The 17,590-nt window shown below is 42.8% G+C and overlaps 1 protein-coding gene across 1 annotated transcript in view; it reads left to right on the top strand.

The window, feature by feature from the left end:
• The window catches only part of CHMP5 (charged multivesicular body protein 5), a 34,932-nt gene extending 19,982 nt beyond the window's left edge, over positions 1-14,950 (top strand). The window contains exons 5-8 of the mRNA XM_077491888.1: positions 2,407-2,478; positions 2,591-2,699; positions 12,187-12,299; positions 14,097-14,950. Coding sequence (XP_077348014.1) covers positions 2,407-2,478; positions 2,591-2,699; positions 12,187-12,299; positions 14,097-14,147 — 345 coding nt within the window. The 3' untranslated portion in view covers positions 14,148-14,950. The remainder of the gene's footprint in view (positions 1-2,406; positions 2,479-2,590; positions 2,700-12,186; positions 12,300-14,096) is intronic.
• The last annotated feature ends 2,640 nt before the right edge of the window (positions 14,951-17,590 follow it).

The following is a 17,590-nucleotide window of genomic DNA, read 5'->3' on the forward strand; positions in this document are numbered from 1 at the left end:
TGATTATTCTGTGATTGGCCACAGCCAAAGTCACCTGGCCTGGGGGCGACTTGAAGTCATGTTGAAAGTCGCCCCAAGTCGCGCTGTGATTCATGTCCAAGTTGCCTCCCAAAGTCATGCTGCGTGTTGCCCCTGTGTGAATGGACTCTTAGGGCCGGTTCACACAGGGGGCGATGCGAGGCGACACCGACTTGCCTCGCCGCGACCTCAGCGGCGACTTGCAAATGACTTCTGTATAGAAGTCAATGCAAGTCGCCCCGAGGTCGCCCAAAAGTAGTACAGGAACCTTTTTTCTGAGTCGGAGCGACTCGAGTCGCTCCTCTCAGAACGGTTCCATTGTACAGAACGGGGGCGACTTGTCAGATCGCGGCGAGGCAAGTCGTGTCGCCTCGCATCGCCCCCAGTGTGAACCGGCCCTTACAGTTGCCGTGTTTTATAAGCACTGTTTAGACAGGAAAGGAAGGATACAAAGTAAGGCCAGGTTTACACTAGTGCGATTTTCAGATGTGACTTAATTTTCACAGAATCGCATGACAATGGAATTAACTAAAAATGTAAAATTGGGGGAAAAAGTCCTTTATTTCATTGCTAAATAACATTGGTGGGGTTTGCACCAGGATTGTAATTTTGTGTAATTTTGAACAGGATAAATTCTACACTAACACTTCTTCCTTCTTCTTTCTTCTTTCTTTCTTCTTTTTTCTTACTCCCTTTAACTATCACAGATCAAAGTTGAAAAGTGCATTTTTTAGATTTTTTTTTTTTTTTTCGTTGGATTGCGTAAACGATAACATTTTTACAAAACAATATTGGTAATATAAAATATGTATTACTCTGTTTATAAAAAAAAAAAGTGATTTATAAAGGCTTGTGTGATATATATATATATATATATATATATATATATATAATTTTTTTTTTTTTTTTAATTAAAATAATAAGCAGGTTCTACTTACCTGCTGTGTGCAGTGGTTTTGCACAGAGCAAGCTGATCCTCCTCTTCTGGGGTCCCCAGAGGCCACTTGCTATGGGGGCACCCTTGCATGCTTGCTCCTCGCACTCCAATGGCTTATGCTGCTGTATCTGAGCCAATGGGGAGTGAGAGAGAGCAGGGAGCCTTGGCTCTCGAGCACATTGCTGGATTGAGATTTGGGGGGGGGGGGGGGGCCTGAGTTGCATGCAGAAGGTGTTTTTACCTAACTGCATAGAAAACCTTCTGCCTTTACAACCACTTTAAGGTAATGACAAATGTATTGCTGAGAAAACAGGACCATAGCAGGAATGTAAAAATTGTTCTAGCAGCTGCCCTTATATCAGAGTACCCTTGCCCCCTCCCAGACTTGTAGACTTATTCAGCAGGATAACGACTATATTGCCCAACCATTTTCCCAGGCAGACCCACATGTGTTCTGCAATCCAATTCATTGATATGGACTTGCTGGTGCATTGAAATTGATGAAAATGAATGCGACTGCAGAGCGCATGCATGGGGCCTGGCCAGGATGATTTTTGACAAGGTTGGGCAGTCTTGTCAGAGATATCTAGTTGCATCAGGGACATACCAGCAGGAGAAGATGGGTCGCAAAACGGGATTTCGTTACAATTTAATGACAATTTTCGGGTAGGTACTAGTGGACATTTTCCATCAGAAATGGAAATAATAGTTTTGGGCGGTGTTGCCCATTGTAACTTTAATTCACATGTATGATGCATTTATAACAGAATTCAGTGTGTTTTTAAAAGAAGGGTATAATTAGTTATCACTTTTATCATTCGTTCAACCCAGCCATGGTGAGGGGGCAGAATAGTGGCCTTAAGCAAGACAAAAAAAAAATTACAATGTTTGTTCATGTACATGGCAGTTAGTCATGGAGCAACCATAAAAAGCTAGTTAATTTTTGAAAAAGGGTTGCACTTTTTTAAAATGGCAATGTTTCTATGTTGAGGGGAAGTGGTGAACACCAATAGTACCTATGTAGTTGTTCTTGAATTGTCATAGTAGATCTATGGGAGCCTCTATTGCTGACCTCCTGAAAATGCTAGCTGCCCGTCAGTCTGATCTAATGACTAATGTTACTTTGAGTTGTTGACCTTAAACTAGTATGCAGCCAAGTCTGTATGATTGGTCCAGGTATCCCCCTGGCTGACCTGTATTGGGGAAGGAATGGATTATCTCTGTTGGCATCCCCCTGGCTATATTGGAGGTGAACAAATTGTTCTGGATGGCTTTTCCTGACTGATTATTGCCCTTCTGACATTAAACCAGGAGGTCCCTGCTTATTGCATGAATCCATTATTTTTATTGTTTTTCCTTTCTCCTGATTCATATTCCTAATATTATGTAAATTGTATAGACAAAAAAGTAATTACTATTTTTTTATTTTTATTTTTATTTGTTACCTTAAGGTGGAAGCAATGAAAATAGGAGCCAAGGAAATGAAGAAAGCATACAAGCAAGTCAAAATAGATCAGATTGAGGTAAACCTGATGTCTGTTCTTCTTCTAACAACCCCCCCCCCCCTTTTTTTTTTTTTTTATTAACATGAGGGGGAAAAAAAAGACAATTTAAAGGTGTTTATGTTGTTTGCAGGACTTACAGGATCAGCTGGAAGATATGATGGAGGATGCAAGTGAAATCCAAGATGCTCTGGGCCGTAGTTATGGAACACCAGACATTGATGAAGATGACCTTGAAGCAGGTAAGAAAGGGCGATGCTTTTGCAGCGGTCGCATTATGGTTCATGTAAAGAACGCTGCTATTTGTTGCCAGTTTTGATTCTGCTAAACATTACACTTATCCAAGACTGATCTTTGTGCAATTTTGGCACTCTTTCTGTTAAGCACATTGCATTTATCCTAAATTGTACATAAAGTTGCTAATCACATCACTGGCAAGACGGTGGGTTCAGTGTTCAGCACTTATCTCTGATCTCTGACGAGGCCACGGTCAATAGGGGGTTTATACCTCCCAGATTTTGAGAGATGCCATGAGGCAGCAGTGTTACGGAGGACGATCGATTGGGTCCATGGTGCCTCCCAGAAAAAGTGGGTATAACTGGAAGAAAACTTTGTGTGGAAGGTACTTAAGTCAGGTGATGTGGGTACCCGGGAAGTATAGGGATATCCCTGGTGATGTTGCTCAAATGAAAAAAGAAACCTTAAGACTCTGGGATAGCATATTTAAAACTAGGCTATGGCAATAGAACATCTCATGAATGCCTTTTCAGGTACAAACTATTTCCCCCCCGGGAAGGAGAACGAGCTATATCTGAGGTAGACACTCTCGGTTAGACTAAGATTAAAAGATGTAATAGAGGAAAAGTCCAGAGGGTGAACTACGTGAGAGATATGGGGAATCACCATGGGATAAGTGGCGATATAGGCAACTCCAACACTTTGTAGATACCCTCCCAAAACCCCTTTGCTCCAGTAAAGAGCTTACCCCATGGGAAAGTTTGTTGGACCAAGGGGCGACGAGGGGCCATGGAATATCTATCATATATAAGATGTTGATTTCCTCTTCAGGTTTGGAGCCAATACTCTTTCTAGAGAACTGGGAGTTGATACTAGTTCAAACTAGAGGTCGACCAATATATCGGCCGATATTTGGCCATTTTTGATAAATTGGCTATGGCTGATTATCAAAATTAGGCCGATTATTTAACACTGACTGCCGTTCCTCCTCCTTTCTCCACACTCGGCGTGGTGCTTGATGCTTGATGCTTGCCAGAGCTGCTGTGTGTGTGAAACTGACACTTAACAGAGGAGAGAGGGGGGATCTGTCAGAATCGAGCTTGATGCCGGGGGTGGGTGCAGCTATCAAACACCAGCCAATGGGATGGGATCTGGGTGGGCTGATGCGTGTATGTGGCCCCACCCTTTTTCTTAAGCAGCCCAATCATTGACTGGTGTTTGATAGCTGCTGGGTCCCGCCCACCCCCGACATAATGCTTAATTCTGACAGCTCCTCTCTCCTGTTACTTGTCAGTTTCACACACAATTGCCCTCGGCTCTGTGAAACCTGCCAGTGCCAAATAATGGCACCTGCCACTGCCAATCAGTGCCATGTGCCAGTGCCAACCAATGCCACCTGCCAGTTTCAAACCAGTGCTATCTGCCAGTGCCACCTGCCAGCCAACCATTGCCATCTGTACTGAGAACATCACGTGTGTGGTAGAGTGACAGGAGCAAGCAGGGAGGAGTGGAGTGGGTGAGGTGTGTGTGTGTGTGTGTGTGTGTGTGTGTGTTTTGTTTGTTTGTTTGTTTGTTTGTTTTTATCGGCCACAAAAATGAGCATCATATATTGGCCATCGGCCGCTCCAATTTCTAAATATCGGCATCGGCCATAGAAAAACCCATATCGGTCGCCCTCTAGATCAAACTATACCAGAGCAAATGAAACACAAAATCATAGACTATGTACACTCAACTTCAATAGTTATGAGAATAAAAGAAATTGACTATAAATTATTAATGAAATGGTAGTATGTCCCAACAAAACGTCACAAGTTTAATCCAGAGACATCATCGCTATGCTGGAGGGAATGCGGATTGGAGGGTACACATGCCCAGATATGGTGGCAGTGCACCAAGATCCAATTTTTTTGGAAAGAGATATTGAAAATGATTAAAAAGATCACTGGTGTAGAGGTTGTGCAGGATCCTTGGCAATGTTTGTTCCATGGCACTGGAGAGTCGAGGAAGAAATGCAGAACGGCAGTAGTACCACATATAATAAATGCAGCAAAAGCTCTAATACCAAGACAATGGAAAATAAATAAAGCTCCGTCAATTAAGGATTAGTTTAGAGAAGTAGACAAAATCAGACTGATGGAAGAATTGATATATCTCTACAAAATGACTGTAGACAAAGATTCGTGGGTTTTTTTTTTTTTTTAGGTATTGAGGGATGAGGGATATATTATAAATTTTGGATAGTCACAATTAGTAGTACACTTGGGGTTAAGATAGGATTGAAGCTCTAGGGTAAGAGGAATACACAGTAAATAGGGATGACTGGGGGCATAAAGCAAATCCCCCTATTGTTCCACCTCCTATGAAATGATTCATTAAAAAAATTATTAGACTCACTGAGATAGTGGGATTGAAAATTTTTAAGGGTGAGTTTTTTTTTTTTTCTTCTCGATCAAATTTCCACCCCCCCCCCCCCTTTATTAATTTATTTTTCCTCCTATCTTCCCCCTTTTGTTCTGCTTTTGTTTTTCATTTCGTTCTTTTAGGTAGGAATGGTATAGATTGCAGGAATTGGATGTAAGGAGTGGAAAATATAGAGCAGTAGTTTACATTTCAGAAATGTTCAATGTTAAAGGGGTTATAAAGGTAATTTTTTTTTTTTTTTTTTTTTTTTTTTTAATATAACAAACATGTTATACTTCCACTGTGCAGCTCATTTTGCACAGAGTGGCCCCGAACCTGGTCTTCTGGGGTCCCTCGGCGGCTGTCTCGGCTCCCCCCCCTACAAGGACTTCTCGCCTTCATATGAGCTCCCTCGCATGCTTGCGGGCGCGCTCCCTTGATACAGCCGGCAGCCATAGCCGACTTTGATCCTACTTCAGCCCATTGAATATCATTGAAGTTGGATCACCGTCTTGCCTGATCCGACCTTGGCATGCGACTTATGCTCTGATCTTGAGGGGGAACGCCACAACAAATTTTAAATAAAAAAACCGGCTTGGGTTCCTCCTCCAAGAGCATACCAGGCCCTTCGGTCTGATATGGATTTTAAGGGGAACCCCCTACGCCGTAAAAATGGCTTGCCAAAATCCATACCAGACCCTTATCCGAGCATGCAGGCCGGTTAGGAAAGGGGGTGGGGACGAGCGAACACCCCCCCCCCCCCCGCCAGGCTGCATGACCTCAACATGGGGGGTGGGTGCTTTGAGGCAAGGGGTCGCCCACCCCAAAGCACCTTGCCCCCATGTTGATGAGGAACCCTGGCCGGGTTTTCGGGGTCTGTGGGTGGCTTATCGGGGGCACCAGATACCGGCCCCTCACCCTATGTGAATGCGTATGGGGTACACACTAGACAGGTTTTTTTTTAAGTAATTTTATTAGGCAGCTCCGGGGGTCTCTTCCAACTTCTCCCGCTCTCTCCGGCCTCTTCTCCCGCTCTCTGGTGTCTTCTGCCGGGCTCCTTATCTATCTTCTGCTCTTTTGCTAGTGTTGGCCCAGTCTTCTCCATCGTCGTCTTGCCTCCGGTCTTCTTCCGATGTTGACATGGCGCTCTCTCCCGCGGTGTGCAACAACTTGTATAGGCATGGGGCGTGGTCACCGGGTGATGTCATCCACAGACCCTGCCCCTTGTGACGTCACCACCCGGGGCATGATGGGGCAGTGACGTCATAAGGGGCGGGGTCACTGGGTGTCACCCAGGGACCATGCCCCATGCCTATATAAGTCGTTGCGCACCACACACATGAAATTACATCGGGAGAGAGCGTTGGCAACATTGGAAGAAGGCGACGGAGAAGACCGGGCCAACGCTAGCAAGAGCGGGCAGAAGATGGCAGAGGAGCCCGGTAGAGGAGACTGGAAGAAGACGCCGGAGAGAACGGAGAATTCAGGGGAGACCCCAGGAGCTGCCTAATAAATTACTAATTAATTAAAAAATCGGTCTTGTGTGTGTTTTGTTTTTCCCCCCAGGTGAATGGGTAGGGGTATGATGTACCCTATACTCATTCACATAGGGTGGGGGGGCTGGGATCTTAAGGGGGCCCCCAGATTCTGATAAGCCCACAGACCCCGACAACCAATGGCCAGGGTTGTCGGGAAGATGCCCTTGTCCTCATCAACATGGGGACAAGGCGCTTTGGGGTGGGGGGGCCCGCAGTGTGCCCCAAAGCACCCAACCCCCCATGTTGAGGGCATGCGGCCTGGTACGGTTCAGGAGGGGCGGTGCTCTGTCGTCCCCACCCCCCTTCCTGGCTGGGCTGCGTGCTCGGATAAGGGTCTGGTATGGATTTTGGGGGGACCCTCACACCGTTTTTTTTTTTTTTTTTTTTTTTTTTTTTTGCCATGGGGGCTCCCCATAAATACTTCTTAATACAAAGACCAGTTATAGGTGGGGCAGTGGCTAACTTTTTGTACTGTTGATATATTGGTCAGGCAACGTACTGACACCTTTGCTGCTATAGTGCTATGTGTAAGTAGAGCTTGCAGTTTTCCTTGGCCTTTTTTTTTTTTTTTTTAAGATAAGTGTGAAAACCGCCAAAACTGCCTGGATATAAGAAGGTGTGTGTGTGTGTGTGTGTGTGTGTGTGTGTGTGTGTGTATATGTATGTATGTGTGTGTGTGTGTGTGTGTATATGTATGTATGTGTGTGTATGTGTGTGTGTGTGTGTGTAATATATTGCCTTGCGAAAGTATTAGCCCCCTTGAACTTTTCAACCTTTTGCCACATTTCAGGCTTCAAACATAAAGATATAACATTTTTATTTTTTGTGACGAATCACCAACAAGTGGGACACAATTGTGAAGTGGAATGAAATCTATTGGTTTTTTTAAACTTTTTTAACTAATAAAAAAATGAAAAGTGGGGCGTGCAAAATTATTCGGCCCCCTTACGTTAATACTTTGTAGAGCCACCTTTTGCTGCGATTACAGCTGCAAGTCGCTTGGGGTATGTCTCTATAAGCTGGTTCTTGGGTGACCAGGGGCTTTGTTGGGAATCCCTACCTGTAAATTATGTTATGTTCCCTCAGGGTTGCAGTGACAGGATCAAACAATTTACATGCTTGTGCAGTGGCTTCAGAAATATCGGTGAAGAGAGACCTTTTAATAAGGTTCATGGAGCTTGCACATAGTTGTAGTTGCCCACATCATATTTTCCTTCACGTGGAAAAAATGCAGGTGAACCAATGTGTCCCTTGGGACTGTGGCCGGGAGGTAGTCCGATTTCCGGATCATGTGCGCCCAGTCTATTAACAAGGCGAGCGGTGAAAGGTTGTTTTTTTTTTTTTTTTTTTTTGGAGGTATGGTGTCAGATCTCCAGGTTTCATCATCCCGCTTCTGGGATGCCCCTAAACTTTGTTTCACAGGGAGCGATCTTCTAGATCGGAGACGGAGTTGGTTTAGAGCTAGGGCATGTTCATCTACATTGTGTGCTTGTCACATTGCTCATCTGCCTTTCAAAGGAATCCATGTGTTCCTCTATATGCTCCAAATGACCCTGCATACGTTACATAGAAATTCTCAGTTTTCTCTGCATGTCTGTTTGCAGAGATAGAGGAGCATGGCTTTCAGAGTGCTTGCTGAGGCTGGGTTGTCTGAAGCAGGGAGCAAGGCCAATGCATTAGCTGGGGTGTCAACAGTGTCTCCAGGGAGTGTCTGCCTAGTGCTGCTTTTTAATGACAGATGATTTGTCTGGGGATAGTGCTGCTCTCTTACCTCAATCCGGAGAGAGCTGGGAGGCGGGAGAATCTGAAAGAGCCGATTCCTCCATATCTGAGAGACTGTCGGTCTGCAGGAAGCTGGAATGCCAGCGGTGGCTGTGTACATTAATCCCGCTTGGCACCATCTTGGGAGCTATGCTAGGACAACTTCATAAGGAAGTTCTGCAGTCTTCTTGATCCCTAGGTGTGTGTTTTTCTTCCTGGACATTCAAGGGGGGGGGGGGGGGGGGTACCCGGACTGGATTCTTTAGATAGGATTGCTGAGAGGCTGTTTCTGATGCGTGGGCAATGCTGTATCCTGGTCTAGGCCTAGGGCTGCACTTTGCAGGGGGGCAACACAGAGTCCCCGCCGGTTTGCGCTACACTGTTATTGTAGTGCCAGTCTTATGGGGTGGACTGGGCTTAGAGGCAAATTAGTCTAGTGCCCCCATAAAGAGGCCACACAGCTTCTGGAATGCGGGCGACCGGCATTTCGCAACTGTGGGGGGTGCTTCTAATTTTAACTGCCCTATCATTCTGGACCACAAACCTTCCTCTCTGTGCTATGTTTTCTGCTGCACCATTGGCATGGTTATATCTTCTTGGTCCTCTCCAAAAAATTATCAGACATCTGTGCTTAAAGTACAACTATAGGCAACACTTTTTATTTTATTTATTTTTTAATTTTGGCTAGAGTAAGCAAGGGTTATAGCCACTGTCAGTTTATTTAATTTTTTTACCATCCCTGTCCCATTGCAGAGATTTCCCTTCACTACCTGCCCCATAGCCAAAGAGGAAGTGAGAGGAAATCTATGCAAATTAAGGGAATTCATTGCCCCCCCAGGCCCTCAGAACTAGTGGCCTCACTTGAAAATTTAAACAGCAAGGGGTGGGCCATAATTAAATTAGGGGGTGCACAAGTTTAGTCAGGCCTAGGGCAGCACAAAACCTAATTACAATACTGTGCGTGGAGTTGCTGTATCGCCGTGTTGAAGGACGGATTGATAGAATTAGGCAGCCATCTTGTCCCGTGGCTAGACCACGCCCCTGCTTTACATTTATTTTAATTTTTTACAGGCTACCTGTTTAGAGTTACAGAGGAGGGCTTGCTCACTCTAACGATTGGGACTGCCTCACATATGTGGTTTATATATGCAGGCAGGACTTGCGTATGCGTTCGCTTCTGCGCCTGAGCACGCAGCAATGGGGAACTTTACTTTTATTTTTTATTCATTTTTACTTTTTTTTTAATACTGTCCCTTTTTTATTTAGAGCACTTTTATTCCTGTTACTATTATTGTATTCCTATTATTGTAAACATCCTTTGTAATAGAAATTGGCATCAAAAAGACCCCAGATCTCACCTTTTTAATAGCGAAAGAAAAAAGATTGTGACCTTTTAACTTTTAAGGGAAAAAAAATCCTGTGTTTTATGCCCGAGAACTGGAAGTGACGTGAAAGGTTGCTCTGGTCCTCCAAGGGCATAGAGCTGAGATAGAGCAAGTCAACTTCCTGCCCAGCAAACGACCGCATCGGATAGTTTCTGGGCTTAACACATGGCTTCGGTAAGCTCAAAACCAATCGGGATTGGGGCACCTATCCCACTGCCTATAAAAAGGATTTTGCAGCGAATCTGCTGCTAGGATCACTTTTATTGGAGAGCGGGCTGGCTAACGGGGGGAAAAAAAAAAAAAAAAAAAAGATACCGAGGTTATCTCCTATTGTGTCAACAGAGCACAGCTCAAAGTATTTTGCTTTTGTACATGTGACACAGATGTTCCTCCATAATGGCCTCAATTTATCTACAGTAACAATGAATTCACCTCCCAGTGGACTGCTATATCAATATTGTGTTTGTTCTTTTTAGAGTTGATTGTGCTTTTCTGGATATGTGTAATTCCTCAGGTTCTCCAACTGCATAAAACTCACGCCTTTTGCGTTTTTTTCCTGGGGCCAGATGGTTAGCTCTCCCCCACCTTCTGTGTTACCGCTACTGACCCCCCCTCTAGACTTCTGGAGCAGTCTCCCAGCTGCGCAACATTCTCCGTTGGTGTTCACGCACTTTGGGTATATCTCGACAGCTAACGGCACTGGAACATATCTGCCATAGGAAGGAGCCGATCCGTCGTTGTCTCTCGTTGATTTACACATCCCTGATGCGACCGGCGCTAGGGTTTGTGCCTGGGTTCCTTTCTAAATGGGAAGCAGACCTTGAAACCCAATTCAGACACGCAGAAGGAGAAAATTCTCATTTTGCACAGAAGTCCTCAATGGCCACTAAAATCCAACAGACTGGCTTACAAGATCCTGACCCGATGGTACAGAGTACCCGCAGCTCTGCAACGCTTTTATCCTCAGGTTTCCAGTATGTGTTAGCGATGTGGCAATGTTGAGGGAACGATGCTTCATATGTTTTGGGATCGCCCCAAACTGAGGCTCTTTTGCCCTTCAAGAGGCGGCTTCTGGGCACGTGCCTGCCGGGAGCTCCGTGATCGCGGGTCCTACGGACTCTATGTCCGTGGGCATAACCGCGATCGTCTCACGGTGAGGAATAACGGGGAGATACTAATGTAAATAAGCATTTCCCCGTTCTGCTTAATGACACTGTCGCTGATCAGCGCTCCCTGTAGTCGGGAGCAGTGATCAGTGACGTGTCACACACAGCCTCTCCACCCCCCCCCCCCACAGTTAGAATCACTTCCTAGGACACACAACCCCTACAGCACCACCTAATGTTAAACCCCTTCACTGCCAGTGACATTTTTACAGTAATCATTGCAATTTTTAGCATTGATCGCTGTATTAATGCCAGTGGTCTCAAAAATGTGTCACAATTGTCCGTTGTGTCCGCCATAATGTTGCAGTCATGATAAAAATCGCTGATCACCACCATTACTATTAAAAAAATGATCAATAAAAATGCCATAAAACTATCCCCTATTTTGTAGACACTATAACTTTTTCTTATTCGAATTCCTTTTTTTTACCAAAAATATGTAGAAGAATACGTATTGGCCTAAGCTGAGGGGAATTTTTTTTTATATATTTTTGGGGGATATTTATTATAGCAAAAATTAAATAGTTTTTTTTTTTTTTTTTCAAAATTGTTGCTATTTTATATATTTTTTTGTTTATAGCGCAAAAAATAAAAACGGCACAGGTGATCAAATACCACTGAAAGAAAGCTCTATTTGTGCGAAAAAAAGGCCTTAAATTTTGTTTGGGAGCCACGTCGCACGACCGCGAAATTGTCAGTTAAATCGCCGCAGTGCCAAATCGCAAAAAGTGCTCTGGTCATGAAGGGGTTCAATTCTTCCAGGACTGAAGTGGTTAATGTGCATCCTAGCTCAAATGCCTAGATAATTATTTTTGGACAATTTTTTTAAATTGAGCCAAAAGCCAAATCGAAGACCCCAAATAGTATTACCATTTTTATTTACTTATTTTTTTCACCCAATTATCCTTGTGGTGTGGAGGCTTTGAAACTCTCTTGTTTTTTTTCTTAACTTGTGGTGTGTGTGTGTGTGTGTGTGTGTGTGTATTATCACACAATTTCATTGGAAGCATACAAGTCCTGGCCGAACAAGATTTATTTTTGACTGGCTTTTCAACACAGCATTGAATATTTTATTGTGGAACTTACTAAAAGAGAAATTATCAGGTAGCATGTAATATAATACTAAAGCGGCTTATTCAGTTTGTCAAAATCTCTTTGCCTATTTAGGAAAATAAGTGTTTTGAACTTATGTCCATTATTTTATTATTATTTTTTTTCACTTTTGTATCTGACAAACAGAGCTTGATGCACTGGGAGATGAACTGCTGGCTGATGAAGACTCGTCATACTTGGATGAAGCAGCCTCCGCCCCAGCTATACCAGAGGGTGTTCCCAGTGATTCCAAAAACAAGGTAACTGACTTTATTACTTTAGCCATACGTTTTTATTTTTATTTTGGATACATGGGGAAAGGATTAGAACTTTTTCCTGTGGTGTGTTTTTTTTTTTTATTTTTTTTTTTTGCAGTCTACGTCCCCATTAAGGAGATTTCTTCTACATTTTCTTTTTTGGCATGGGGAAAGGTTAGAACCCTGTATGTGTCTTCTGACCATTGGCATCCATTCTCCTAATTTATTGGCCTGGTGTCACTGGGACATTTTAAAGGATAATCTCCCCTTTTATAACATGTTACACCCTTATTCAGGGTGTAACATGTTATGAATGCACCACCTCACCCTCGTGACAGAAGACCGGGGATCTTCTCCCTGTGTCTGCTGCCACAATTAAAAAAAAAAAAAAAAAAAAAAAAAAAAAATGCAGCTGTGCGTGGCCCCCACCCATCCAGCCGCATCACTCATTCACAGTCCTCTGTGAATGGAAAACCATAAGTTCCAGTAGCCTTTGCAGCTGTTGGCTTGTAGTTTTTTTTTTTTTTTCCATTTGTTTCCCAATATTGGCTTGCTCGTAAAAGTTACAAGTAAGCCTATACACTGAAGGAGACCTGCATGGCATCAATGATCTGCTGATCGCTGGAGCAATGCTTTACAGACTCCCAAAACAAAAAATATGTACCTTTTATTATTATTTTTTTTTTCCTGCAAAAAAAGTGCATTTATTATTTTTTCTCAAAGAGTGAACTTAACCTTTAAAGCACTTGAGCCTGGGAAGGTTTTATCCCCTTAATGACCAGGCCATTTTTTTTTTCTTTTTTGCTGGGGCGCTGCGTCGCTTTAACTGATAATCGTGCGGGCATGCGATGCTGTACCCAAACAAAATGTATGTCCTTCTTTTTTTTTTTTCACACAAATAGAGCTTTCTTATGGTGGTATTTGATCACCTCTGCGTTTTTATTTTATTTTTATTTTTTTGCGCTATTTAAAAGAAACAAAAAAATAAAAGTTTTAACTTTCTGCTAATGAAACCTATCCAAAAAAAAGTAAAAAATCAAATTTCTTCCTCTGTTTTTAGGTCAATATGTATTCTGCTGCATATTTTTGGTAAAAAGATTCCCAATAAGCGTATCTTGATTGGTTTGCACAAAAGTTATAGCGTCTACGAAATAGGGGATATATTTATGGCATTTTTATTTTTAAAATTTTTTTACTTGATGGCGGTTATCAGCATTTTTAGCGGGATTGTGACATTGCGGCAGACAAATTGGACACATAGCTGCCACTTTTTCCACTTTTTTTGGGAACCAGTGACGTTATTACATTTATCAGTGCTAAAAATATGCATTGACACTGTATAAATGACACTGGCAGGGAAGGGGTTAAAATCAGGGGCAATCGAAGGGTTGACAGTGTTCCCTCAGTGTGTTTCTAACTGTTTGGGGGGATGGGCTCACTGCATGGAGACTCTGATCTGTGTTTCTGATTAGCAGAAACACTAGATCAGTGTCCATGCCTGACAGCACGGCGGTCTGCTTGTTTACATCGGCAGACCGCTGTTCTGTCTTTGCGGGGAGTGATTGCGAATGGCTCCCCCTGTGGCCAATCGACGTGCGATTGCGGCTCAGGAAATGGTTAATTATGAGCAAATCTTTATGGTGGGGGAGGAACAAAATGGTTGCAACGCCTTCCTCTCTACCCAAAATGAAAAGTTTTATCTGGAGTTGGGTTTGTATATACTCTAAATAGGCCCCAGATTATGCAAAGTGGCAGTAGAAATTGTCGCCCCGTCTCATGCTAATTAATTTCTGTTTACAGGATGGTGTTCTGGTGGATGAATTCGGACTACCACAGATCCCTGCTACATAAAAATAAACCTTGGTACAAACTGCTGAAGTCAACTGCATCTTTTCATCTTCTTCTTTATTTCCCTTTTACATTTATCTAACAATGGTATTTTGTGTAACGGAACAAAGATCGAAAACTGGGATTTCATATCTTAACCTGGCTCAAATTACTACTGCACCTTGTCTTTTATGGAAAGAAATATGTAATGTACCCCTGTGATTTACTGGAAAGAAACGTTAACTCGGCAACCCATGAGTCCTGCATAGCACTACATTTTTGTCATCACTATGGATTGATCAATCAGCAGATATGCCAGCCTTTTATTTGGGTTAGAAACTGGATGAAACCCAAACACCTAACGTTTTCAGTTGTGTGAACCGTCTGGTACAGATAATGCAGAGAAGATGCCATAGCATTAGTGTGATATCCATGTTGCATAGGTGGCACCACTCGCCCATTCATGACATCGGAGCCACTGCATATATAAGAAGGCTTCTAATAACCCCTACTAACACTGGGGTTGATTGGAAATGTCTTCAAATGCATAAATAATGCATTGTGGATTGAGATTCAGTAGTACAGCCCAAGGAAGACGAATCATGCATGTGCGGCTTACATGCCTGGTACAACAAGAGGACAAAGCTACAACTTGCTGCGTTCGGATGTGTATTGCAGATTTAAAAAAGCAAATGGTGTACACGTTTCCATCTAAAAAAAAAAAAATTTTTGTTTTTAATCTTATTGTTACAATTCTGACCATAGGGGTTATAAAAAAAAAATACTTGTGTTATAATATGTAACTTAATAAAAAAAAAAAAATCACACTTGAACTCTAAATTCTTTCTGTACTTCTCAATAATGCAGTTCTTGTACCTGTAGATGTTTTTTGGCTTAAAGTGGTTGTAAACCCTTACATATACCAAGTGAAGTGACTGGCCTCAGGTGATGCAGATATTAAACTTATGTTATCTATTAAACTTAGACTTGCTTATCTGAGCTGTCAGAAAAAAAGGGGGTGGAGAGCTGAAATTACTACAAAGCTCATTGTGGAGATCTCTGACAGCTGATTGGAGGGAAGGGACACACCCCATTCACACAGCAAACGGGAACAGAGTTGAGGCTGACAATGAGCTGGAGATCCCTCCACTGTCACCATTTTTCTCTTTAGAGGAAGGAGGCAACAGGCAGAAATGACACTTAGAGCTCTTTTACACCGAGCCGCCCTGGACGTCGGTGGTAAATCAACGCTATTTTTAACGCCACTTTACTGTCTTAGCGGTGCTATTTGGTCACTATCGGGGCGGTTTTAACCCCCCACTAGCGGCCGAAAAGGGGTTAAATCCGCCCACAAAACACCACCGAAGCAGTGTTTTGCCAGGGGTATCGCAGCACTGCCACGTTGATTTCAATGGGGAGCAGCGGTGAGTTCACCGCTCCAAAGAAGCTGCTGGCAGAACTTTTTCTGACGCCCTGCCAGCGCATCGCTCTAGTGTGAAAGCCCTCAGGCTTTCACACTGGAGTGAATGCAGCTGCTTTTTTTTCAGGCACTATACAGGCACTATTTTTAGCGCTGTAGCGCCTGAAAAATGCTGGCAGTGTGAAAGGGGTCTAAGTGCTCTTAACATAGACAAGTACCCACTATAGAAGGATATACTTTGTGTTCATATTTTATGTGTGAAATTTACAACCACTTCAGCCCCAGAAGGTTTTACCCCCTTAATGACCAGGCCATTTTTTGCAATATAGCACTGCGTTACTTTAACTGACAATTGCGTGGTCATGCGACGCTGTACTTTGGTATAGTATGCGGTATTTGATCGCCTCCTGTGGTTTTTCTTTTTTGTGCTATAAACAAAACAGGACAATTTTGCAAAATCAAAACAAAGAAAACATTTTAATTTTCTTTCTGCTATAAGGGCCAGTTCACACCAGATGCAGTTCCGTGTGCTTTTTTTTTTTTTTTTTTTCTGCACAAAATGCATTCACAGTGTTTTCCGTGTATTCCAATGGCTCTAGTTCACACCATGCGAATTAGCACTTAAACATTTCCAATAAAATAAAAACTTTCTTCATCAAATTAGGCCAATATGTATTCTGCTACATATTTGGTTTGCGCAAAAGTTATAGCGTCTACAAAATTTATGACATTTTTATTTATTGATAATGGTGGTGATCGACATTGCGGTGGACAGATCGGACACCTAGCTGACACTTTTGATACTTTTTTTGGGAACCAGTGACATTATTAGTGATCAGTGCTAAAAATATGCACTGACACTGTATAAATGACACTGGCAGGAAAGGGGTTAACATCAGGTGTGAAAGGTTAAGTGTATTCCCTAGTTGTGCTTTCTTACTGTGGGGGGGATGGGCTCACTGCATGGACACTGATCCATGTTCCTGATTAGCAGAAACACTAGATCAGGGTCCATGCCTGACAGCACGGTGGCCTGCTTGTTTATTTCGACAGACCGCTGTTCTGTCTCTGTGGGGAGTGATCGCGGGTGGCCCGCTGAATGGCTCCCCTTTGGTCAATCCGCACGTGATCACACCCCCCAATGGCTGTTGAACAAAGTCGCGTACAGGTATGTGATTTTGCGCAATAGAGCCGCGTTGTAATATATGTACGGCATTTGGTCGGGAAACTGGTTAAAGGAAGCACTTCCTGTGCGAAATCGCTGTTAAATGGTAAACTGAAATTGTACCCTTTTTTTGTTTATACTGACCCAAAACCAGGGGAGCTCTGACATGCAGATCTATTATTTTTCAAAGAAAATTGAGTTATATCTAGCCTCTTTCAGAAATGTATAGTTTGGCCTGGAGCAATCTATAAAAATTTGGAAAAATAAACCATTGTTACAGGAAGTAAGCCCTCCATTCTCGGCAATAGTTGAAATTTGCTTCAGACCCTTGAAGAGTATGGACCAGGACAGTCAGCTCTCTGATGGGCCTCTTGGGCAGTTTTCCCACCTTCTCTTTTTTTTTTTTTTTTTTTTTTTTTTTCTTATCCTCTGTTCTTTCTTTTTTTTTTTTTCTACTTTAGACTCCTATGCTTTCCATATTTGTTATTTGATATAGAGCACTTGGAAGCGATTGTGACCCACTTTGGCTGGCCGGTGGGTTATGGAAATGCTGAGCTATTTTGTTTTTCTATGTCCCCTGCGTGGCCTTTCCGAGTGCCCTGATAGAATGGTTTATCACTGTGTACTTGGTATTCTAAATTCATACATATATATAAAGTGCGTCTAAACAAAAACCATGCTCTGTGTTTTGGTGCCAATAAGCTCTGTGCATCTATTCCGCAAACTGATGTGAACACGGCATATTATGAAGTATAAGAAAATATGTATAAACCAAATAAACTGTCCAAATGATTATTGTGCTGTGAAATTTTAAATAGCGTCTATATAGTCCCAAAAGCAAATCATCAATGCATGCCTATTTTATTCAGACTATTTTTTTTC

The sequence above is a fragment of the Lithobates pipiens genome, unplaced genomic scaffold (assembly GCF_037356315.1).
Source record: "Lithobates pipiens isolate NorthernLeopardFrog02 unplaced genomic scaffold, aLitPip1_a1.2 Scaffold_19, whole genome shotgun sequence".
Classification (NCBI taxonomy): Eukaryota; Metazoa; Chordata; class Amphibia; order Anura; family Ranidae; genus Lithobates; species Lithobates pipiens.